This window comes from Grammomys surdaster, unplaced genomic scaffold (assembly GCF_004785775.1).
Source record: "Grammomys surdaster isolate TR1022 unplaced genomic scaffold, NIH_TR_1.0 150, whole genome shotgun sequence".
Lineage (NCBI taxonomy): Eukaryota > Metazoa > Chordata > Mammalia > Rodentia > Muridae > Grammomys > Grammomys surdaster.
Window position 1 is genome coordinate 21,627,619 of NW_021604608.1, and position 24,634 is coordinate 21,652,252.

The following is a 24,634-nucleotide window of genomic DNA, read 5'->3' on the forward strand; positions in this document are numbered from 1 at the left end:
TTTTTTTTTTTTTTTTTTTTTTTTTTTTTTTTTTTTTTTTTTTTTTTAAAGGTTCTAAATTTTATTTCTGGACAGACATCTAATTTAAACACAAGCAAGTCTCCAGGTTAAAAATGTTGAAATCCATCTGGTAGGGCTGACCGATGACCATAGTTCAGTATAAACCCTCAGTCTTGTCACTGTGTAAATCCTTACAGACCCAGCTTCGTTCTCCTCCAGTGTCTTCTCTTAGAGTTGTACCTGATTTTGTTACCAGTTTTCATCCGGATCCACTGAGGAATTGGACGATTTTGCTTTTGTTTCTTGGCCAGGAATCGCTTGATTCTGAAAGTCTTGTGAGAAGACATGGCGAGAAGCCGAATCAGGCGCAGTGCGCACGATGGCGGGGGTAAAGGAGAAGAGGAGATGACTCAGTTGTTAAGAGAAAAGAGCAGGAATAAATAGCCTAAGCTAGAAAAATGTTTAAGCAATAAACTACAACTAGCGAGCATAGTCCCGGCTTAGGAGACAGTTGAAGGGACGTGAAAGCCACCATTTCGGCAGACTGGAAGAGCAGCAGACAGCTAAACAACGGTGTCGGATTTACAAAATGTAAAACACTCGTTCATATATTTCACACATAATATGAATGTATAGTCCTGTGAGCTAGGTCTAGAACCTTCTTTTGCCAGGAAGCCTACTGGTTGAAACCCTGGATTTTCTGTTGTTGCAGAAATCTCACTCAGGACCCACGCACTTTTTGTTTTGTAACGTGAAGTTGAGAATATAATTTTTCCACCTTAGTTGCTGATTATTGTACCGGCTTCTCTAGATTCAAAGGCAAAACTGTCAAGTAACTCACATTCCTTGCAGACTATCATACCCAGTTTTCTTAGCAATAACTTTCATCAGATTGTCTCAGTGATCTGGGAAGTAGTTAATGAATGGCATTTATTCTGAGATATACAACCATAATAGATACATTACAGAATAAACACGACTTGGAAGACACCAGTCGGCTCATAGACGCACAAGAGCATGTACGTACCACATCACATCCAGGCTATGGCAGACAGGGCTGGGGACAGCTGGAAGCTGTTCTGAGAGAGACAGGTGTGCTTCAGGGGGGATTCTGCTTAATGAAACTAAAATCAGCTAAACAGATTTTCTACAGAGGTGTGTGTGTGTGTGTGTGTGTGTGTGCGTGTAGTGTGCATGTGTGTGTGAATGAATATGTGTGCAAGCGTGTATGTTTGTGTGTGTATGATATATGAATACACATGTATGCTACAGCATACACCAGAGGTCAAAGGATAACTCTGAGTGATGGGTCCTCACCTTCCACCTTGTTTGAGATGGGATTTCATTTTGCTTTTGTTGCTCACTGCTGGGTATGCCAGGCTAGCTGGCAGCAAGCTGCCAAGGATTTCCCTGCCTCTGCCTTCCATGTCTCTTCAAGAGTGTTAAGATTACACTCACTACTGCTCCGAGCTTTACGTGGGTGCTGGGAATTTGAACTCAAATCTCATGCATACACAGCAAATGCTTTACTCACCGAGCCCTTGAATATACTTATCCCTCAAACCCAAAATCCAATAAGCCCCCAATCTGCAACTTTCTGAGTGCCAAGATGATGTTGAAAATTCAACACCCGATCTCACGTGACAAATATTTTGGCTTATGTGTGTCAGGTTTATGGAAAACCTTACACATGAAACATAAGATAATTTTATGAAATAAGAATGAAATTTGTTTAAACTTGAGGCTAATCTCCAAAGTAGTTCATATCTGTAAGCACATGTTTAAGCTTTAGGACTCTAAGTTCTGAATCATGCTGAACCCATGTATTTTGGATGAGGGACTATCAAATGGGTGCTGTTTTCAAGTCTACTTAAAAAGTTGTTTCTTGCTACACGGGGTTGGGGAACTGGGGGGTGTATATCAAAATGAATGTAATGTGACTCTGAGGCTTCTGCTGGTGTGAGTTCCTGGAGAGGATGAATGGCAACCTGAAACTGTGAACGAAGAAAACCCCTTCTCCCTTAAGTTGCTTTCGTCAGAATATTTTACCAAAGCAGCAGGAAAAGAAGCTAAGACTGATGGGTATGACATACGGCCTCTGGATAGTCTTGTCTGTACTTAGTAATTCCAAATGATGGAAGATGGCCTCTTTGACAAGCACAGAAGAATTTATTTCAGATGATGGAAAGAACACAAGGTGAATTTCTTCCTACACCCAAATTTGCCAAAGCCTAGGTCTTCTCCTGACAAGTTTCCAGCTCTTCAATCCCTCCTCTCCCATCAGAGTTTGTTTTCTTGACTTTTTTTTTTTTTAAATAGGGCAGTGTTTTATTTTCCTTTACACCTTAATGAATACTTCTTGATGACTGTACATGGGGTAAGGCTGCGTGGTAGTTCAGAAAGGTCACAGCGATGGTGTTTTCCTGACAGCATGTAGTCTTCCTAGTGAGTGGAATGACTTGAATGATGTCACTGTCAAACCAGCAAGACTGCATTTATGCACCATCATTTTCAGGATTGTTGGTAACTTGGGCATACTTTCCCCAAATAACCTTGCATCCTTGTGTCACAAGGCCCAACTCGCTCACATTCATTTCAATAACTGTACCTTTGGTGGTCACACCCAGGGTTGTATATAACGGGGATGATGGATTCTTTTTCACACTGAGTATAGGCAGGCAAAAAGTAGCCTTCAGCTCAGGGTGTGTGACATGGGCTTTTTTGAAACGTAGACCCATTGGCCTAATGAACCTTTCATATTTAGGTGGTTTTCTTGTAAAACCATCACCAACAAAGCAGACTTTAGTAACCATTCTCTTCCATGCCTTCTTTTTTCTTTTTCCTGTTCGAATAACTTTCAATACTTCTGTTTCTCCTTGGGCACGAACTTTGGGTAGAGGAACCTCCCATTTTCCCGCCTTTTCTTTTTGTTTCTGCTTAATCATGTTGGAAAGTACTTTTGCTCTGGACTGCCCCTCTCTGTCCAGCAGACAGGCAGGGACTGCTCCTTGTGGAGTCTTCTCATCATCCTTCTGCTTGGTGTTTCTCTTTTCATGCATCTTAATAGTCTTTTGCCTTTGTATTTTCTCGGCATGGCGCTGTTTATGGTAGAGCTTAGCCTTCAGGCCAATCTTTTTTTTTGCCTTCTTTGAACGTTCATGGGCCTCCCGACCTTCTTTCTTTCTCTTTTTCTCATGGTAGTCCAAACGATAGCCATATCGTTTGCGGTGCAATTCAATATATTCATTTTGTGGCATGTTGACAGCCACGGAGCAGCCGTTCGCGAGCTCTCGGGTTTTAAAAACCTCTTAATTTCTGGGTGTCACTGGCCCACGAGCCTGGTTCGGTCAAGCCGGAAGGGAAAGGGCTTTTCTTGACTTCTTCACACACTTTTGGAGTTGCACAATATCTAATAACCCAGAGCAGTGGTTCTCAACCTTCCTAATGCTGCAATCCTTTAATTCAGCTTGCTTATGTTGTGGTGACCCCCCAACCATAAAACATATTCTTATTGCTACTTCATGACTGTTATTTTGCTACTATTATGAATTATAATATGCAACCCTGTGAAAGGGTTGGTTGACCCCCAAAGGGGTGGTGACCCACAGATTGGAATCATTGGCCTAGACCAACCACACTATGAAGCTAGTTAATTCTTCCTAGTGCTTCACAAACTACGTATCTATGTCTGGGAGGTTATAAGTCTTCAGCTTTCTAAGTACCAACAGTGATCAGCAGTGATAATCTGGAAGCATTATGACAGCACTATTTTCTTCTCCCAGATATGTATATGTGTATATGTCCATATTTGTGTACAGTTTATCCCACTTGTGGGTTTTCAACAAGACTGAAATGTTTCACTATTGCCTTCCATGGTTGCTTTTTCATTTCTGGAAGCAGTGAGAGACTCTATTGAAAAAAGATTACAAGTGTAACATGTGCTATGGAGGCCTGCTTTTCTTCCTGTGCACCACAAACAAGAGGGTGGTCCCTTGTGATGTAACCTAGGAGCGAGCTGAGCTGAGCGCTGTGTGCTTCTCAGACAGCTTCTGGCTGCAGCTTCGGCACATGTTATTCATTATTGTTCTCGTTTGTTACATAGTAACTTGCAGTGCCCCGTGAACATTAGATCAGAGAGCGCTGGAATGTTTTGTCATTCAAGCTAAGAAATATATAGGTGGTCTATTTTTTTTTTAAGTTTATTTTTATGTGTTTGATTGCTTTGCCCGCATGTGTAGCTGGTGCCAGCAAAGGTTAGAACAGTGTATCAGATCCTCTGGAGTTGGTGCTACAGACCGTTCGGAGCTACCACGTGGGTGCTGGGAATCAAACTTAGGTTCTGTGCAAGAGCATCCATTGCCTTTAACCACTGAGCTACCTTTCCAGCCCCAGGTGGTCTATCTTATACAGGCGTTGTTTTGCACTCATTGAATGAAAACAATTGTCTCTCTGAATACATAATGGGTAATGATGATATGTCCATGTATCTACATAGGCATAAATAATTATGTGAGACTTTTCATGGATAGCCAAAAAACTTATAATGTTAAAGGCAAGAATATTATTTTACTGGTATATTTTAAAATGTATAGGTGAGATTTGAGGGTGGGGCTACTATCCTAAAGCACAATTTTGTATGATGAATTACTGTATTACTTTTGGCCACCCATAAAAGAAAAAAAAAAAAAAACAGGAGGAACATGGAAGGATATACTTGCTGCATTTTCGGTTCTGTTGCTATGCTAAAACACCCTGACCAAGAGCAACTTAGGGGAAGAAATGTTTTATTTCTGTTCCTGTCACTGAAGGAGCAGAAATAAAGGGCAGCAACTCAAGTCAGAGCTTGAAGCCGAAACGATGAAGGGATGCTGCTTGCTGACTTGCTGTTTGACTCATTCACTATTCATACTCAGCTTTCTTCTACGTCCAGGATGCCTGCCTGGGAATGGTAACACCCACAGTGGGCTGGGCTCTTCTGCATCATTAACAACCACAGAAATCATCATCAGACAATGCCCAGAGGACAGCCAGATCTGGGCAATCCTTCAGTTGAAACCCCCTTCTTAGGTGATTCTAGGCTGTATCAAGATGATTTAAAGCTAACTAGGGTAACTCTATTAATTAGCAGGAAGTGTTTTATATATGCAGTAATCAAGCTCTTTTACTTATTAAGCTTAAGGTTCATCCCTGGGATGCTCTTTAGAAATCTGCCAGGATGTGCTGCACGTTCCTTTCTTACTCACTTCCTAAAGTCTCTCCTGTGAACATCAATCTGCTCTCCACTGACCCATATTTGGTTGACTAATAACGTAGTTGCAAAAAGAGAGAAAAACCTAACTTAATCTTACTGGTTTCTTTTTTTTTTAAATTAAAATTTGTTAGTTTCATTTATAATGCTTCGAGCTGAGAAGATATTAATATGTAGCAAAATGTATGTTAAGCATACCAAAATTACATGCGTATTGGAACGGTGCTGGAAGCTCATGGCGGATTTATTACTGGAATGAAAACAGGAGCTTATGAAGAAAATCCTAAGGATATTTAGCATATGGAGCATAATGAAACATTCAACCACCTCTGGGTAAGAAAACTGTGCTATTCAAATGACCGATGAGTGAGGACCTTCCTAGCCTCCAAAACCAACATCTGCTATATTCTGTGCAGTCAAAGGCACCAAAGAGACTTTACAATGTAGGGGCCAAGGCTAAAGGAATAACACACAGATAGCTAGCTCTTCTCAGGGGAAAAAGAAAAAAATGGAAAAGTAACTTCGAGAAAGACTTCCTTTCTGAGGCACACTTTAGATCCACAGCTGCTCTTACAGAGTGTACACATTCATACAGATAAACCACCATGCCTTTCATTTAAGTGGGTCAGATGGTATTTTCAATGGGGACTGTTCATATTGGCAGTGGGTATCTGGGTGCTGAAGTGTGCATACAGTAACACAGTGACATAGCAAACTGAAACTGGCCAACATCTCTTACAAAAGAAAACTGCTCCTAGTACGAAGTTTTATTATAATGTTTACAGCAAGAAGAGTTTAGCATAGTTTACGGTCAGCATTGCATCTCAATGGTAGTGTTTGTCTTACATTTATGACTCCCTTGTTCAGTCTCAAGTACAGAGAAAGTCTCTCCTTGATTATTCTCTAAAACACATCCTTCCTCTTGCAGAATATCAGAGCTGGTACCAACTCCTCTCTTGTACCTCAATCTACACATTGTCTTATACCCTTCCTTACTGCTCTAAACCCTTTGAACACATCTGTTTTTTCAAAACCGTCTTTCCTGTAAGATACTTTTCCCTCTCTCTCTGCTCCATGCCTTGTAGCTGCCAGAAAGTCTTGGTTACTTTTTGATCTATTTTTTTCACACTTGGAGCTCAGCACTGAGCTCAGAACTCAGCCTTTCTTTAACTTTCTTTAAGTAACCCATTTGTTAAGACGAAGACAATCACCAAAATCCATCATGGGTTCACACGGAACTCTACCTCTCTGCTTTTACACACATCATAGACACATGAGAGATCATAGACACATCCCACACTGCATATATCATATCTTTAGTGAGTCAGAACTGAGAAAACTATGGGTAGTCTAGCAGGCGATTGATATTCAGCTGAAGGTTACAATGGGTTTCTGGAAAGCTGCAACGTTCAGCATTTAAAATTGATGAAAAGCAAAGCCCGCTTAAGAATCGGAGTGTACTTCTCTGAGATAGATACCTGCACTGCAAGTCAGGAAAATATAAAACAGAAAGGATAAACTGAGGAAGAGAAGACATAATTTAAGAAGACGGTGATGGAAATCAAGGTAGCAACTCTCAGTATCTGAAGGCAGCAGGAAGGGCTCCTTGGAAACGGCCATGGTGGAGTGAGACATGTATATTTTGTAAGACTGTGATGAGCACTCATGTGATAGGCCTTTCGATATCGCCTAGCACAAGAAGCGTGACTGTAGTGTGTAAAGTGTGTCTGTGTGCTCAGGTGGATTTTCTAGAGTCACACCTGAAACTGGACCACGCTGAGTTACAGCAAGTCACACTTGGTGGCTCTTAGGTATCTACTATGCTCTTGGGCATGCCACTCGAATGGGGACTTTTCTGGTGCAGCTCGTCAGAAGTGTCTACCCCATACAATGAGACCCATGGTTCTTTCAACATCTCTTAGTAGAAGTGGAATAGGAAATGAGAGGAGCAAGACCTGAGCTGAGGATTATGCTAAAGCAAAACGTGGGCATTTTATAAAGCTATAAAACCCACCCGGTATGTCTTTTACTCAGGCGTCTATGAAAGAAACAGTCTCTGCACATTTCCAATATTTATTCAGATTTTCTTGGAAGTAAATATAGGGTCGACATTCATTAACAGTTTGTGAGTCTTCTGAAGCCAAACATCTGCTTGGCGCCCAGTGGTGTGCATGACTTCTTTTTCTTTGAAGGAATGTCTGTTGAGTATTTACTGGCTTTGCTTGGGCCTTGTCCCTACTTCTTTAGTAGAACGTTTATTCAGAGGAGTCCTTGAGCTAAAGACAATCCCCCAAAGGCTCAGGAAGTAGGTCTGCCCTGACCTCCTTTTCCTAAACACACTCATGCTGCAACAGAAAATATACAGTGTCCCTTTAAGCCTCTTCTTGGAAGACACCATCAGGCAGGTTTTGCCTGGGAACGTCACTCTAAGTGACAACACTCACTGAAATCAAGTTTTTTTTTCTTTTTATTTCCTTTTTTTTTTCTTTTTAAAAATCTACTATGGAGAAAATGGCCTAAAAGGGGGTTAAAGCTTTGATTAAGATGTTGCAACTGAAGAAAAATGCTTGCTTCAGTTTAACCTCTGCTTTTCAGGAGACATGAGTAGATAAATTATGTAGCAGGATGGTGATTACTAGACAGTCTAAAAGCTGGAGGCTCTAAGCCAATTTTCAACCAACTGTCACAGAACGTAAGTTTCAAAGTATGTTTAAACTAAACTGACAACTACAGGGAAAAAAATTAAAAAAAAAAAACCCAAAACGTAAGATTCTTTGCAAGCTGGGTTGCATGAACTGACGAGGTCTTCAGAAACACACTATTTAACAGTGAGACTTCACTGTGGCCTTCCTGCTCTTCTGGAGGAATGGGTCAGAGGAAGAATAGCTGCATGTCCATCCCTAGACCAGGATCTGAGGGGATGCCTCGCTCAGAGCAGCCAACAGAAGCAGAGTTCATATAGTTCATATAGCAGAGTTCAAAAACCTGCAAGGGTGACAGGCGGATCTGAGCAGGTGCTCCCAGGCTGGGACGAGCACCCTAGAAGATGCTCCCTTCCCTTTTATACCTTAGTAGCTGTCTCCCACCTGCTTAGAGGCATCAACACTCTAGAGGAGTCTACACTGCTACTTTCTGGTCTCACCAATTTGTAGGGAGAACAGTTCAATTCAGTGCCTAAGGTGACAGAGAGGCAGTTAGAACAGAAATTTCCTGAACCCCCAGTCAAAGCAGCATTATGCTAATATACAAACAAGAAGGCCTAGCGCAAAAGCATTGGCAACTGAAGCCAGAAATTATTGATCTAGAACCTCAGGAGAGCTCTTGATTTTAGCTGTTTGCATGAATCTCCTTAAGTCCGAGAGCAAAGGTTGTTTTCCTTAGGGAGCTGCAGGTCATCTGTGAAAACCCTGACAATGGCTCTGGGGAGCAAAAGTACAACCCCACGTGTGCACTGAGCATGTGTGTTTCCTCTGGGGGAGGCAAATCAGAACTTTCTCTTGTTCTTTAAAAGCATTTCAAGAGGGTGTGCAGGAACATGTCTCTAACTCTAGTACTTGGGAGGAGGAGGAAAGAGGACTAGAAATTCAAGGCTAGCCTTGGGTACATAGTGAGTTCCCAGCTAGCCTGGAATACATGAGACCCTGTCTCTTAGACTAGCCAGTTAAGCTACCAACAAACAACAAATATATCTGTGGCCATCCCAAGCAAGAAGCAGTGGACTTGGGCAAGTGAATGGAAGTGGGCAAGTAACAGAAGAGATGTTTATGTTGATATGTCAAAAGCAAGACACTCTTAGACATGGGTGCATGCTGCTTCTTATCAGGTGACCTGAGAGATGGAGATAAACTGTCAAACAGTAAACGGGAAAGCTGCACAGCTTCTGTGAACACAGTGCTTTGTAGGCTGATAAGAAACAGGACTATGTTCTACTGTTTTGACTTTAGATCCATATATATATGTATATGTATAGCTTCTTGACATATAACATGTAGCCTATACTCTGTAAACCAAAACCAGGACTCAAATGCCCTGAGTAATTTTAGGTTGGGGGGATTAGTTCTGTCTCTGAATGGTCCCCTCAGAAGACAGTGCTGAGTGGGAGATGTAATGAGTATTGACAGAGAACAGCGGCTTCCTTCAATTCAGCAAGAGGCTCTGGGGAGCAAAAGTGCATCTTTGTAACCATGGCAATTAGGCAAACACTAAAACCTCTTTCTGCCCTGGGTGCCAGTGTCAGGGAAGAGAACTGATGGAATCCTGAGGATGGAGCAGATGAAACTCATTATCGATTCCATTATCTGGTGCTTCAGGGGGCTGTAGTGGAGAGTCCGATACTGAGTTTTCTTCATGGCTGTGGACTGACATATAGTGGATTGGGAAGGGGTCTCAACCTCAAAGACTTAGCATGATCGTGAGGGAACTTGGGAAACAGCGCTGCACAGTATTTTGAAATAATATTCAATATTTATCTGAGCGTCACTTTTTTAAAGGAATAAAATAGAGAGTTCCCTGAGGCTGGGAGATCATTATCGTGTGAGAAATGAGGAATCACTCTGGTCCATCCTCCAAGGACCATCCACATGCTCACTCCCCATCCCCAATATGGGATAGGGACACCATCATTACATTCAGAGGTCAGTACAGGAACGAGAGAAAACATAATCAGTGCCAGTGATTCAAATTCCAAGAGGCACTAGGCCAAGAAGGTGCACATACATTAATCTGGCTGTGGCACTGACGTAATTATGGGTTTAGAGCAGCCTCACAGCCAGGCCAGAAGCTTTCCTTTAGGGAAAAAGAGTATGAAGGTAATTAGAATTAAAAAGAACTCAAGGAAGACTTTTTATTAAAACAATAACAACAAAAAACCCTGAATAGAACTGTCTGGCCAGGGACCTCCAAGGCCCTCAAACATCCATACAGCTGAGGCAGCTGAGGAAGGAGGGAGTAGCCCACACAGCTTTATAAGCTCAGTGTCAGCACCCAGCTCCGTGTTCACAACAGGGCGAATCCCTCCCAGAGTCCCTGGCCTGGAAGAGCTCTGAAGTCCATGTGACTTGTAATCCTCCAGGACAAGGATCTCCAGAAAGAACTTCCCAAGCACAGAACATACTTCTGCCTTGACTCTGCTGTCTAGTGTTCCTCTGCTAGTGTTTAATCCTGTGGCTGAGCTTTCTGAAGAACTGAGGGAGGCACTGTGTTAAGCTCTGCCCGCAATAGCTGTATCAGGAAAACCGGCCTCCCTGCATCTTTCAAACCAACTGTGATTCTGCTTTCGAGTAGAGCAGACAGAGGCAGCAAGGAGAGCAGGTGGTGAGTCATGCTTGTCTTGGTAAGTGCAATACTTATGCCCAGCACACAGTAGGCACATCACGGATGCTAACTAGAGCCAACTGGCTACTTTATCTAAACGGCACTGGTTTTTGGTCTGCAGCCTGTTTCTGAGTAGGAGCCAACAGCCATAACGCTCATGGGCTTTTGAGCCCTCTCCTGTTGATCCCCATGAACCCATTAGTAAAAGAGACGAGACGGCTAAATGTAGCATTACCCTGATGGAAGAGCGTGAGGGCTGCGCATTAGTGAGCCCCTGTCAAGACATTAGCAAGAAGCCAAGAAACGTTACTGTAGCCCCAGATTGTAAAAGGCATGAGGATGCCAAAGCAAAACCAAGAGTAGAAAATAATTTCCATCATTGTGATAAAAAAGGAACATGACAGTTATGAACACTAAGCATCTGCATAACGGATCGCTCAAAATCTTCGGTCATATTATTCATAGAGACCTCAGAGAAGGCTAGATTCTATAATTATATCTATAATGAGATACATGAAAATGAAAGGTAAGTCTTAATTCTCTGAGAATAGTAAAATCGTGTAGGTCAAAATGATGCATATATGTGATCCTTACAGGATGTGTTGTTTAAACACACTCCAGGAAGTAAATTTCAATTGAAATTCAAGAAATAGATTTTAAGTGGATAGACTGAGATGAAAAAAAAATGGTCTAAAGGGAATAACTTTCTTTTATTTGGAAATAGAGCTTTTCAAAACCAGAGCAAACAGAAGGATGTTGAGGAGAACGGAAGGAGCATGGACTGAGAAATCATGAAGAAGCCACACCCGTGTTTGTCTCCCGAGGAGGGAAAGAAGAGTGGAATCAGGACCGGATTCACTGTGACCAGCTGGGATGACTCAGTACGGGGATGACAGGGGAAATCCTTAGCTGTGACACCTCAAGACAGGAGCCTGGGTAAGGCTATCAAGTACTTGAAAGTTTAGGAGGACAGAGTTTTAACAAGTTAGACAAAAAGATGGGGAAGATCCCCTGATCTTTGTCCCCCCAGACAGCCAGATAGGCTCGAGCTATCATAACTCAAAAACAGTTTTTAATCTAGGACATGAGCACTATGATAAACTAATAGGCAAGACTCTTAGAGTAAATAAACAGCCATCGGAAACAATCCAGCTATTTGGAAAATGACTCGTTCTGTACCTCCCATCATGCTCTCCCTACAGAATAAATTCTAGCAGGAGGATCAGGGATCTAAAGAGAGACAACAGGGTTCTTTCCATAAATGAACCAAGACGGAAATGCAGATAAATACTGAGCTACAGCCTTGATTCTAGTAACTATTTATTTATTTATTTATTTATTTATTTATTTATTTAAAGTACTGGTGTTTAACCCAGAGTGTTGCAGTCAAAACCCACCAGACTACATTTGTAGCCCATTTGAAAGTGTATTTATTTAAATTTTTGGTATAGAGCCTCCCTAAATTACCCAAGTAGACCCTAAGCTTGGTATCTTTCGGCATTAGCCTCTGAAGTAGCTGGGATTCTTGACATGTGCCATCTATCTGGTTGCCACTGACTGATTTTAAATACAGATAAGCAGCAAAGGGCTGGTGTTCTCAAATTCTGAATAGTATTCAGTAATGACAGTTAGAACTCACTTTCAAAACTCTGCTAACAAGTCTAACTCAGCTTGTGAACCTTGGGACTTGAATGAATGAATGAAATGACCCAACATTTGTAATTTATTTATTAAAAAAAAAAAAGCTGTGTGGAAAGTTTAAAAATTAAGGATTTAAGATATGGCTGGAGAGAGAGCTCAGCAGTCAAGAGGCATTGTTCCACTCCTCTGGAGACCCAAGCTCTCTGTTCTCAGTACCCAGTTGCCTGTAATTCCAGCTTCAGGGGGATCCAGCATCTATGGACTCCTTGGGTACCTGCACACATGTGCACATACTCAACTTCACACATATACATAATTAAAATAAAAGTCACTAGGAAATAACACTAAGATGTCACTTCTATTGAAATCTCACAATGTTGGGGAGAACTTACCTGCAGCAGATGACAGCTTTGCAGGACAGAGCTAAATCCAGGAAATATTGCCGGACTCCGAAGGTTAAGGCATATTTAAGGGTCTTCCCATCAATTATAAGGGCAAAGTCATTTTCCTTCCGAAGAGCATCTCCAAGGGTGGTGCAGTGGCGGCTGAGAGTTTCCCTCGTCCCCTGGAACACCAACCAAAGGTCATCAACACTTCGTTTGTCCTACTACAGTGTCTTTAGGATGTTCAGTAATGAAAATTAGCCATTTTTAGTGCTTTTTATCTTTCAAATTGCTCTTATAAACCTTATTCATTCAGTTCTCACAACAGCCCCCCAGAGACGGGGACTAAAAAGGCTATCAGTTAAATTCTGTGGCTGTTTATATAGCTGTCCACAGCAGGGCAGGAACCAGACCACAGGCCACTTAATCCTCCTTGACTCTGTTGTTCATGACTCTAACCTCACGGTCACAATACTGCAAAAGTATCTTCAGTAAACGAACAACACTGGTCTAATTTATGAACGAATCAAAATTGGTTTGCCCTGAACCAAGGGTAAAAGTTGGAGAATATAATTTAAATAATTTATTGACTGTTCTTTTGAGAGTACTCAATGCTATTGAGATTAACTTCCCAGGGACCTAGAGGAGGAAATGCAGGGTTTGTAATCTGTAACTTCATGAATTGGCTTTCATGGTTCTACGACACTGAATTTTAGTGGGATGGAGACATGAAATTTGGTAATCGTGATGGCTTCAATACAAAGAGCCTTTCCATCAGCCAATAGTTCACTCTTAAGCAGAATAAAAGCCTTTGGTACAAGAGAAAGCTTTACTCATTTAGATTGTGCAAGAACAGGCGCATGTAGCCATGATCAAGGACTGCTTGCCCAGCTCGTCAGAAGGAAAAAGTTAAAAAAAAAATTGTCTCACATAAAATTACCATTTAAAAAACCAATTTATTCATTTTTATTTTATGTGTGTTAGTGTTTTGCCTACACGCATATCTGTGAGAAGGTGTTAGATCCCCTGGAACAGGGAGTTATTGACAGTCGAGAGCTGCCCTGTGGGTGCTGGGAAGGGAATCTTGGTCCTGCCTATGCTTTTAACCACCAAACCTTCTCTCCAGCCCCAAATTATCATTTCTTATAACTGGTTTTCCTCCTCAAATCCTACAGATTCTTATAATGCAATGTGTCCATCCAGTTCCTGTTCCAAAGAACCCCGACACTGAAGAAATATAATTCTCACTCTACACGAGGAGACAGAAATTACATTTTTGTCCTGAGTGCTAAATCTACAGTTACGCATGTAAGCAAATAGAATTACATACGTTTATAGACTAGTTTGTGTATATCATAGTCAAAACAGAGTTATTTGTGATGGATTATCTGATTGTCCACAGTTGTCAATGTTAGACTAAGTGAGTGCTCTGAACTCATAAATGGATTCATGTCTTCACAGGATCCCAGTGTGCTGCTGGGAAGTGGTGAAATCAAAGAGGGGGTGCCTGTTGGAAGAAGTACCACTGGGTGTGGAGTTTTCGCATCTCCGCCTGTCCCAGTGTCTGCTTTTCTATGCTCCCTTCCCACTGTGCTGTTAGCTGGTCTGCTATACTCTATCCATAATGAACCGAACCCAGACAACTGTGAGCAAAATAAGCCCTTTCTCATCACAGGTTGTTCTCATCGGTCATTTGGTCGCAAGAACGAGTGGGTAAAGTAATTGGTACATTATTGCTACCGTTTCAGGGCCTGACCCAGTCTTTTCATTTTGAGGGAAGCAGTAAGAAAATTAAAATTTCATATGGGAGATATCTGAAGCTGTTCCTGTATTTGTATTCAAACGAAGTTCACACTATATCCTGTCATTTTAGAATCTGCCTATTTGGATGACAAACCATGTCACATTATAGAGTAAGACTATCCAACATGCCCCAAACTCAAACCTTATAATGGGATGTTTACATTTTATATCAGGGGCAAATATTTGTTTGGTTCAAGAGGACTTAAGAAAAGGAAGCGTGAAAGTCTTTAAAATTCTGCCAATAAAGTTTATAGTTATGGCAGTCTAAAGCATGTTGCTCCAGACGGTTTTAAGGGCAAACATTCATAGAGGTCAGCTGGACAAGTTAACCAATGACGTTGTGAAAAATAAGCAGAAAGCAGCTAGCATGTGCTGCACACCGGGCAGCTTTAAGGAATCTGTGTATAGATGAGACATTTTTAACACTCACTCTAACCCTGAGCTAAGATACTACTGTTGTCCCAGAGTTAAGACAGAGTGGTTAAGTTCCCTGCTCAAAAATCCAACCATGCAGTGGAGTAAAGTTGGCTCAGAATTAGGTTTTCAGGTCTGCCTTGTTGTTCTCTGCACAGTTCATCAACCAAAACCAAAACCAAACCAAAACAAAAACCCCCAGAAAACAACAAAACAACCAACTTCCTTCCAGCAAACAAAAGCCAGAAGCATCTATCATGCAGTAAGTACCACATAGAACAAGTACAAGGTCACATCATTTTTTCCTGTTGTTTCCCATGAGCCTTCACTGCCTTTCACTTCATGTCTTTATAAAACTGAGTTGAAACACAAATCATCCCTGTTCTTGCTCTACCATCTTCCAAGGCTTCCGGATATCAACTCGCTAATGTCTAACACCCTCAAAATGGCGTCAAATCTTCCCATAGCTGGAGCCTGGGGAACTGTCCTCACAGCTCCCTCCACAAGCTTGACTCTTGCATGTCTCTCTCCCTAGACTGTCTTTCCTGCCAAAGCAAACTGACCTACCAGGCTTCCCAGCTACCCAGTACAATTGAGCCTATGCCAACAAAGGCTTCAGCTCCTTCTGGAGAGTGTCCAGGGCTGAACCTCTGACCACAACATGTACAGAGCCTACTATATGACACACTCAGAAACACACCTCACTGCATGACAGGACTGATAAATCCGACAGCATTCCACTTCCCTTTATTGTTTTATACACACACACGCACACACACACACACACACACACACACACACACGGATGGAGACAGAGATAGAGAGAATCCTTATTCCCTTCAACAGAATTTCAAATAAAGATAAACAGCCACTGTATGTATATGTATACATGTATATTTGTGTATAAATGTATTTGTATGTGTATATATGTATATGTGCATATGTATATGTGTGTGTATTTATTTATATTTCTGTAAGTCATTGCTTAAGTGTGAGCTGATCTGAAGACCTGAAACAAAAGCTATCAAGGACCCACAAAAGGCTTCAGCTTTCTTTGGGCATCAGCTGTAAATCAAGCACTCCTCCCCAGCACTGCGGAATGCCCTTGCTCCCCAGGCTGTGGGAGCAGCCCTCTGTACCCTACTTTCCTTTTCTAAGGTCCTCTCTGACACCTTCAAATTGGCTGAAAACCCTCTTATTTGTGGCATCAGTATCTCTGCATTTCCTTGGTGACTATCAAAGATCTTCAGCAAATCAAGAGGTGCCAGGAGATGTAAGTGGCAACACATCAGGAGGGTGAAAACCTCCCCACAGTGAATTCTCAGCCGCCCACCCGGGTGCGATGTGACACTGACACGGATTTGCTAACTCCTGTTGTTATTTTAGTTCACAGTGTTCTGGGATAAGGAGCTCTGTTGCTGGCTGTTTGCTGCTGGGTACCAGTTGTATTTTATCCTTATTTACTGCTGAGAGTGTTTTAAAATTCTCTTACTTATGAAACGTCACTGCATTTTTCCCAAGCCTGGGAGCCGTCCGCTATGGCTATACTGCACGGAAGCTTATCTCCCGTGGCTATGGATAAATTTACGACTGTGTTAGCTGCCGTTCTGTGTTCTTTTTGGCTACTGGAAGGGGAAATGTTTAAACATTTAAACTTAGCGACTTGTGAAAGTGAGAATATATAAAGGAGCAGATAAATTAGGAAAAAAAAATCAAAGGCTGTACAGGGCGACCATAAAAGGCCATGCTGCCATCTGCCTGTTGTCGCTTGTAGGAGAGATTAAAAGGGGGCATCAGAGATGTTCTGACATTAAGGCAGTTTGTGAGAACAGACAGACTGGCGGACAGAGGAACAGCCATAGTTCTGATTGCCAGCCAATGAGGGGACAGTAGGTTTGACAAGGGTGGTGACATTTCCTATGGTGATTCTTTTCTCTACTCAAGTCCCCACTCCTTGGACCCAGGCATCCTTCATATCGATGTACTCAAGGAAAGTGTTCACAAATGATGCTTACAAAAATCCTCCCTGACCTTCTACCCTGTTTTCTTCTCTTTGCAATGTCACAACCTTGCTACAGCAAACACCATTCCTCAGTGCTACTTAGCTTTTGTCAACTGGACACAAACTTGAGTCATCTGAGGAGGTGGGGATTCCCTCAATGGAGGCCTCCTTCAGGATGGCCTCTGAGCCATTCCTGAGTGGTCCTGGGTCCAAGCAAGGCATAGAGAACAGTCAGTAAGCGGTTGTGGTTTCTGCGTCACTTCCTGTTTCCAGGCTGCTGTCCCAGCTGCTGCCCTGATTTCACTTGATGATGGACTGACAGGATTCACCTGTAAGATGTAATAAAGACTTTCTACTCCAAGCTGGGTTTGGTCAGTGTTTTTATCACGGCACTAGATGGCAAACCAGCACAGCCAGTGACACAGAAATGCCCATCTCCTTTCCTCTGAGACTGCTCCATGCCTTTTTTTCTCTCCTCCTGCCTAAAACCTGACTCATGAACATCCATCCGTGAGTCTCATTCTTGCCCTTACCCCCACCCCCAGCTATTAAAGCCTACATACAAAGACAAAGTTTTCTAATTCTAGAAACAATGAAGAAATGAACTGAAAAGCATTCTCATGAGCCCACTTTCCCTGAGTCCTCCAGGTGACAAAGGTTCTTTCATTTTTAGATCATCCTACCAACTTTGTCTGCTTATGCAACATAGCACATGCTATGTCATGACGTAGTTTATATCTCAGGCTTCCACTTGTGACTGAAGTCTGTGATGATGAGGCCACAAAGATGATTGCTAGTGACACCAGAACTCCTTGCTTGTGTGACCCCTGTGGATGGTTTTCTGCTGGCTGTAAACTTTCCTAGGACCTTGGATATGTTTAATTCGAATGAGGAAAGCATTATGGGTTTTTGTTATTAGAAAAGAAATAGAGAACAAATAGTTAATTACAATACAACATCTTTTGCATCGAGTAACAGAGACTGCTGAGTAAACAGCCGGTAAGATGAAGACCCAGGCTAGCTACCTAGTGATCAAGGCAAGCTATGCTGTGATCAAGGCAAGCTATGCAGCTGTAGGCCAAAGAGAAGGAAATGGTATTTATTTGGTTTATAATAAACCTGGGCATGAGAAAAGAGAGGGAAAGGGAGAGGGAGACATGATGAGGAAGGAGGCGATTATGTTCAATTCCTCCCAACAGCAATAGGACCAGAGGCTTCATGTTCACAGAACACACTCTGAGAGGGTGAAACAATACAACAGCAATCTTGTAGGAACCCAGAGACTGGCAGTTTTATAGAAATCTTTTTCCACACTTAAACAGGACCTGTAGATAGGAAAACCTTGATAAAAAACACAGAAGGTGCCCCAGATAATGAAATCTGACACAATTTTAGAGGGAAACCGATCAGAAGATGTGATTTGTACGGTAAGTATCTTTGCAGTACACAAGTTGTCATTTTTGTTTTGGCGGAACTGCTCGGAACTGGCTAGAGAATCCTGGGACCAGATGTGCAGAGAACACGTCAGGCCACCTAAGAAGTGGGTCTGTGATGGCCCCCAAATGAAGTGCCCCAGAAAGCAGCTGAATAACAATGACCCCGTTCAGTTTCTGGCCTTTCTGTGCATTCCCAGAAACCTCTCATTTTACAGGAGCGAGAGTTTTACTTAGGAACAAATCCAAGGAACACCCTTCCTGAGACTGTGGAGATATCTCTAAAGTAAAGGGAAAGAGTGTCAGGGGAACAGGGATGAGTGGAAGTTGGCACACAATGCCTGAGGCTACCAGCTGTGCATCTCACCCTGGAACTGTGGTTTCTTACTTGTTGCAACCCTAAATAGCATGATCATGAACCTATCCTCCTGAGGGCATCATCAGTGAGTCTAGTCTCCCTGAAAGTTAAAAGCAAATAAGCCCTCTATGTATCCAAATCATATGGTGGTGTTTGGGCCAACACACAAGTACCCAGATTTACCGTTATTCTTGGGAACCCACTCATGTGAGAAGGTGAGATGATAAAATTATATTATAAATTTTATCCCTTAGAAAGGGAAAACTAATAATACATAAAAATTCTGAATAACACTGACGCTTAGACGATATTTGATGAGGCAGTTTTAGTCTGGGATATATGTTTGTGTTTCACCCAAATTCTTGCATTGAAATGCTAACTATGTATGTGATGGTGTCCTAGGAGGCTGGGCCTTCGGGGGTCATTAGGATACGGAATCGAGACCTTCTGTGGAGGATTTGTGCATGACTTGCTTTTTAACAGAGGATGTGGGAGCCCTCCTCCCTCCTGCCACCTGAGGATACAGCAAAAGGACATTGTGAACCGGGAAACAGGCCCCAGGGATCCCTAGATGCTGGCAGCTTGCTGGTAGACTTTTTGTCTCCAGAACGCAGAGAAATGGATCTTTGTTGCTGAAGCCACCCCATCTGCGGTATTATTCTTGTGGCAGCCAGAGTGCACTAAGGCAGATTCGTTGTTTTTGGATTTGTTCTTTTTCTCTTATGAATTAAGGGACTGGTGTGTATTAGTGGGAAGATGGCAGTCTTCATTTTGGTGAGAGTGGACTTTAGATTAGGAAGACAGGATAGCCTACCCCAGTATGAGCAACCCAGGATTTCATGTTCACTCTCTGTCTTCAGAAAGAACAAAATCTCACAACAGGCTGAATAAAGATGGAGATTACCCAAATGTGATGACGGGCTGGAGCTGCGCTGCTGGAAAACAGCTCTTCAGCGCATGTCCACGGATGAGCGCAAGTTACTCATCAACGTAGAGAAAGTAGTCACCTGCCCAGGGCACACACATGTAGCCATGTCAGAGGGAGACGGGAGAAGTCAGAGGAGGCCCCCTTTGGGGCCCACATGGCACTCCAGGGTATTAATAGCCTTAAGCTGAGTGATGATGCCATACTCTGGAAGCTAAATACAACCCATGGGTTCAGAAATTCAAGGGTTTCCTTAATCTCAGATGGACACAGAGGTCAAGGTAAGGCCGTCAAACCCGTTATCTTCTGTGAAAAGTGAAAAGCAGATATTTGACGTTGAGAAATTTCAAAGTGAAAAAAACTAAAAAGGAGAAATATCAAATAGCTTTGACTACTAATTCAATATCCTAAGACCTCTAAAATGTGTGTGTGTGTGTGTAGTGAGAATTTTGGTTTCTTTAAAAGTCCAGTTATATTATGTAATTATGTTTTTGTTTTAATCCCAGGTGTGGGATACGGGGCTGCTTCAGATTGTTCACAGCCGCTAGGATTTGTCTCTGGCTCTAGGAGGGATGTGATCTTTGCCAGCTGCAGATAGTTTATGTTTGGAATTCTGGGGACTCTTGTGAGGCTATAAATGGAGAGCCCCGAGAGAGAAGGAGGAAGAGAAGGAGGAGAGGGAGAGAGGAAGAGAAGAGAGGGAGGAAGAAGGGGAGGAGGCCTGTGGTGGCAGCTACCAGTGGTCCCTGCTGCTGCTGGTGGTTCCTGCTGTTGACTTTGCTATTTTGCTGGATTGCTGGTTGGAAATATCCGGATGACGAAGTTTGGACTTGCCCTTAGGCACTCAATGTCCCTAATCATCAGGAAGTAGTCTAAAGAGATCTACTCCCAGACGGGCAGTGGTGGCTCACGCCTTTAATCCCAGCACTTGGGAGGCAGAGGCAGGCAGATTTCTGAGTTCGAGGCCAGCCTGGTCTACAGAGTGAGTTCCAGGACAGCCAGGACTACACAGAGAAATCCTGTTTTGAAAAACCAAAAAAAAAAAAAAAAAAAAAAAAGAGATCTACACCCTCTTTCTCCTCTAACCTTCTTTCTAGTGTTGGGGGGGTTGGAAGGGATTAGGGTAAAGTAAGGGTAGAGAAAGGTAGTAGGTAAAAGTAGCTACGTGTGCATGCATGCATGCGTGTGTGTGTGTGTGTGTGTGTGGTAGGGTAGGGAGTAGGGGGAAAGGGGAAAGAGATTCAGATATTGAGATTCTTGCGGTCTACAGCCACGCCTGGATGCGAACCCCTTTTGGATGAGATGAGGGAGGCAGCCACATAAGCTGGGGATCCCCTGCCCATGGTAGAGATGTGTGCCCATCCAACTCTTGCTCGCTTGATTCACCTTCCTGTGACAATCTGTCTGTGAGTTGGCGCTAGAGAGGCCCGAGCTGGAACTGGGCTCTGCCACAGACTGCCACTTTCTTTGCTCCGGCATGTTTTACTGGATCCCACTGAGTCAAGAGTTTTCTTATCCATGAAACTGGGTTAGTTCTAACCCTACAGAGCAGGGGTTCTCAACCTGTGGGTGCCAGTCCCTTTTACAAGGTCCACTATCAGATTTCAGATATCCACATTATCTATATACAGATAGTTACAATATGATTCATAACAGTGACAAAATTGCAGTTTTGAAGTAGCAATGAGAGTAATTTCATGGTTGGGGGGGGGCACCAATATGAGGAACTGTATTCAAGGGTCGCAGTGTTAGGAAGGTGGAGGACCGCCACTCTGTGATTGTAATGATACAAGTGCTGACTCCTTTACTTACAGATAGCTCATCCTGCCTGGTGCTCAGCACAAAGCTGACAGCTGAGTTCTTTAGCCTTCTCTGACGTCAGGTCCAACAGAGGTACCTACGTGATAAGGCAGTACCTGCAAACTGTTGAGCCCTGCCCAATGTTAGAAAACCCAGGAGGCGCTGTACTGTGATCGCTTTAAGTTTTCTTATGAAGAAGTCTCCTGATGACACTGTTCCCATCTACCTGTGGCGGCTAAAACTCTCTCAGCACGTCTTCTATTACACAAACATTATCTGGAAGCCTGACTTCCCTCCAGCTCTAGCAAGGAGAACATCTCCTCTTCTCAAATGGCATCTAGTTCCTGGTGCACGGTGGGAGGAGAAATATTTATATAATTAATGTCTGTTTTTCTTTAGCGATTTCTGCTGGAGGCAGAACAATCTGATACAGCTCATTTCAAAGATTTCAAAGTAAAATGGAGTTTCTCTGTCACTATTTGCATGTTCTTATATGAGTGACTGCATTAATATATGTGTTTGTTTATGATAAATGTCAGACTTGTTTTTCTGGCATATTCTTCAGCTATAGCACCAGTAAGGTACTGAATAATATTGAAACATGGAGATATTCAGCCGGACAGTGGAGTTTACTTCAGTTTTATTTTAATTTACCATAATCTAAGGACACTATTAAAAAGATCATATATATATATATATATATATATATGAACTTGATATATAAACACACTTTATTAGCTGTTTTGGTAGCTTGTGGTCCTACCTCATCATCATTTAAGACATGAGTTTTATGACCAAATATTTCATTCCTTCTCTACTTTTATGGTCTCCAAATGTTCACACCCCAAAATTGCAAATTAACAGAACATTCCAGGAACATTTTTAATAACATATTCTGGCTATATCAAGTATGGACAACGTTAGCACGTTCTTAAAGAGTGAGTTATGACTCCTGTAATAACAACTTGGATAAACCACTGGGTATTACTTATTTTTCTACAATATGTTACTGATTCAGCGGAACACTGGACATTCCAAATACGCCTACGCAATACATATATCAACCGTTCTTCCAGCTACTGCAGGCCATAGTAAAAGGATATACACCCGAGAGTAGAGAGAAACTACATTTATGTACAACTGGTCCATTTAGTATGCATCTCAGTCAGGAGAGCTAGTGCTCTTTGACATAGTTTTTGATAGAAAACCTTTGGTGTTTCTAAATTCCTATCCTAAATTAGGATAGAATATTTAAAAACATATGTATATAGAACCAAAGCAATATAAAGTAATTTTTCCAAAATGGGTAAGGGTAGACAGAAGGTGAAGCCATTAAAAACATATGGTCAGTGAGGTCCTCCAAAGTAGCTTCGTGGAAGGCAGCCAAACGAATGCATTTCATCAATACATACTGCTAAAGATAATGGGGTGGGGGAAGACAAAAAATATTCCACGCTTTGCTGATATACAAGTCTGGGTTTTCCCGAATGAGGGTAGATGTAAAACAGTGTAGTTGAGAAAACAGTCCCAGAGGGGTCATGCCATCTGAGAAAGGTCAAGGGTCACAAGATGGAAGCAGGAAAGGGGAGGAAGCTGGAGTCCTGCATAAATTGCTCTGGCCTCTCAGCGGAAGTTAGAGGCTCGGGATCACGATGGGTTCCATAAGGAGAATAATTCCTTATGAGCATCTAGTCTCACTTGGGGTAGAGGACAGAGGGAGGGAGGGGAGTGTGGAACGGGTAGCCAGCCTGTGTTTTGGTGTTGGGGTTGGGGTACGCAGTAAAGAAAGATCAATCCAGGGAAAGGAAGGAAGGAGGGCGCGTAATTATATAATTGAAATAGTTCTGTGGATAAAGGCTTTTACCAAAGCCTTCGAGGTAATTATTTGAAACCACCACTGAAAGCCTCCTAAACACTTATTTTGAGGTTGGTATTAACTATTCTCCAGTGATGGCTGCGATCCAGACGGGAAAGGGAGAATTCTTTGAGGGACTGGCTCGGCAGCCGTCCAGTCTTCCCTACTGCCTTCAGTTCAGCCAGGACGAGACGAGGGTGCTCAGGATAGACCACTGGTCTTGGGAAAATAAGCAATAAGCAAATTACCAAATCAGCAGTCTGGAGAAGGTAAGTACTACAGAGGGCTAGGAGAAACTGTTTCCCAGATGCAGAGAAAACGAATGCTGGACCCATTTGCTTAATACTTTCAATTAATGAAAAGAGGAATATGGAAGAGTCATTATCTGCAGGTCCTTCTCAGGGCAGATCCCAGTCGCACACTGTTTCTATTATTCTCTGTGTGTATTCAGTGGCTTCTATGCATGGTTCTCGTAGGGGCAAAACTGAATTCCATGAATTTTCCAGAAGGGCATTTACTTTTAGCTGCCCTGGGGGTGACTCAAAGAATAAATGAAACAAGATGGAAGATGTGGTGATGACTCTCAGGACATAGAATCCCGTGACTGAGTCAGTCTGTCACTAGAGAAGGTACCGTCATTCCAAGATAGATCCCAATTCAGAAAAGAAGCACACTCTGGATTTGGAGTAGTGGAAGTGCAGACATCAGGATGCTGACCACATCCCTGAGTTAGATCACAGAAATGCCAGCATGTGACAGGACACAAGCAAACCAATAACCCATCCCTAACCTACAGGAGCAGGGAGCGATGCCTCCAGATACACCTGGTACCTCAGTCAGTTTCTCACAGACCGTTGTATGTAATGTTGTTCTGACTTGCCAAAGGTATGAGCGGGGGAGATGAAGAAGGCAGAAAGGCCAGGAGTGAGCCCTCAGAAACGTCAACAGTTTGTGGGGAGCTGCACAAGGGAGCAGCCTGGTTAGAAAGCACTTATCTGTAATTCTAGGTCTCAGCGAGGAGTGCAGATGTTTAGGCGGAATGAGGTAAAGAATATTCAGATTTGAGGGCAGGGGAATTTCTTGAAACGGAGACACCATGAATCTGTGAACAATTTCACTCAGGGTTGGTTCTGTGCACCAGTTGATCTTGCTGTGCTGTGTTTACAGCAGGGGACATATTTAATTTCACGAGACCAAACAATGTACCTGCTTGATGGGACTTTTACAGCCACGTACTCTGGCTGCTGGCAGATATGATCTCAAATTAGGGGCATGGTTATTCAAGCATCATTTTTACTTTTTAGTAACGCTTACATTTCTTACTGGGGTTTAAGCAGTGTGCCTTACAGGATCTGAACAACCTTCCTACCTCAGGGCATTTCAGGAGAATATTTTGGCCTCAGATTGAGAACAGTAACACCTTTAACTATGTGAGGACTTAGAGACCTCACTTTGAAAG

The 24,634-nt window shown here is 42.6% G+C and overlaps 2 protein-coding genes and 1 pseudogene across 5 annotated transcripts in view; all 3 read right to left on the reverse strand.

The window, feature by feature from the left end:
• Positions 1-24,634, reverse strand: part of Atp8a1 (ATPase phospholipid transporting 8A1) — a 230,835-nt gene that overhangs the window by 55,743 nt on the left and 150,458 nt on the right. For all 4 annotated transcript variants that reach the window (XM_028765216.1, XM_028765213.1, XM_028765215.1 and 1 more), the window contains one exon: positions 12,595-12,767. In XM_028765216.1, the coding sequence (XP_028621049.1) occupies positions 12,595-12,767 (173 nt within the window). The remainder of the gene's footprint in view (positions 1-12,594; positions 12,768-24,634) is intronic.
• Positions 48-407, reverse strand: LOC114619403 (60S ribosomal protein L39). The gene has a single exon (XM_028765217.1). It carries the CDS (start codon positions 345-347, stop codon positions 192-194), a length of 156 nt encoding a protein of 51 aa, XP_028621050.1. The 5' UTR covers positions 348-407; the 3' UTR covers positions 48-191.
• On the reverse strand, positions 2,496-3,257 carry LOC114619402 (annotated as a pseudogene).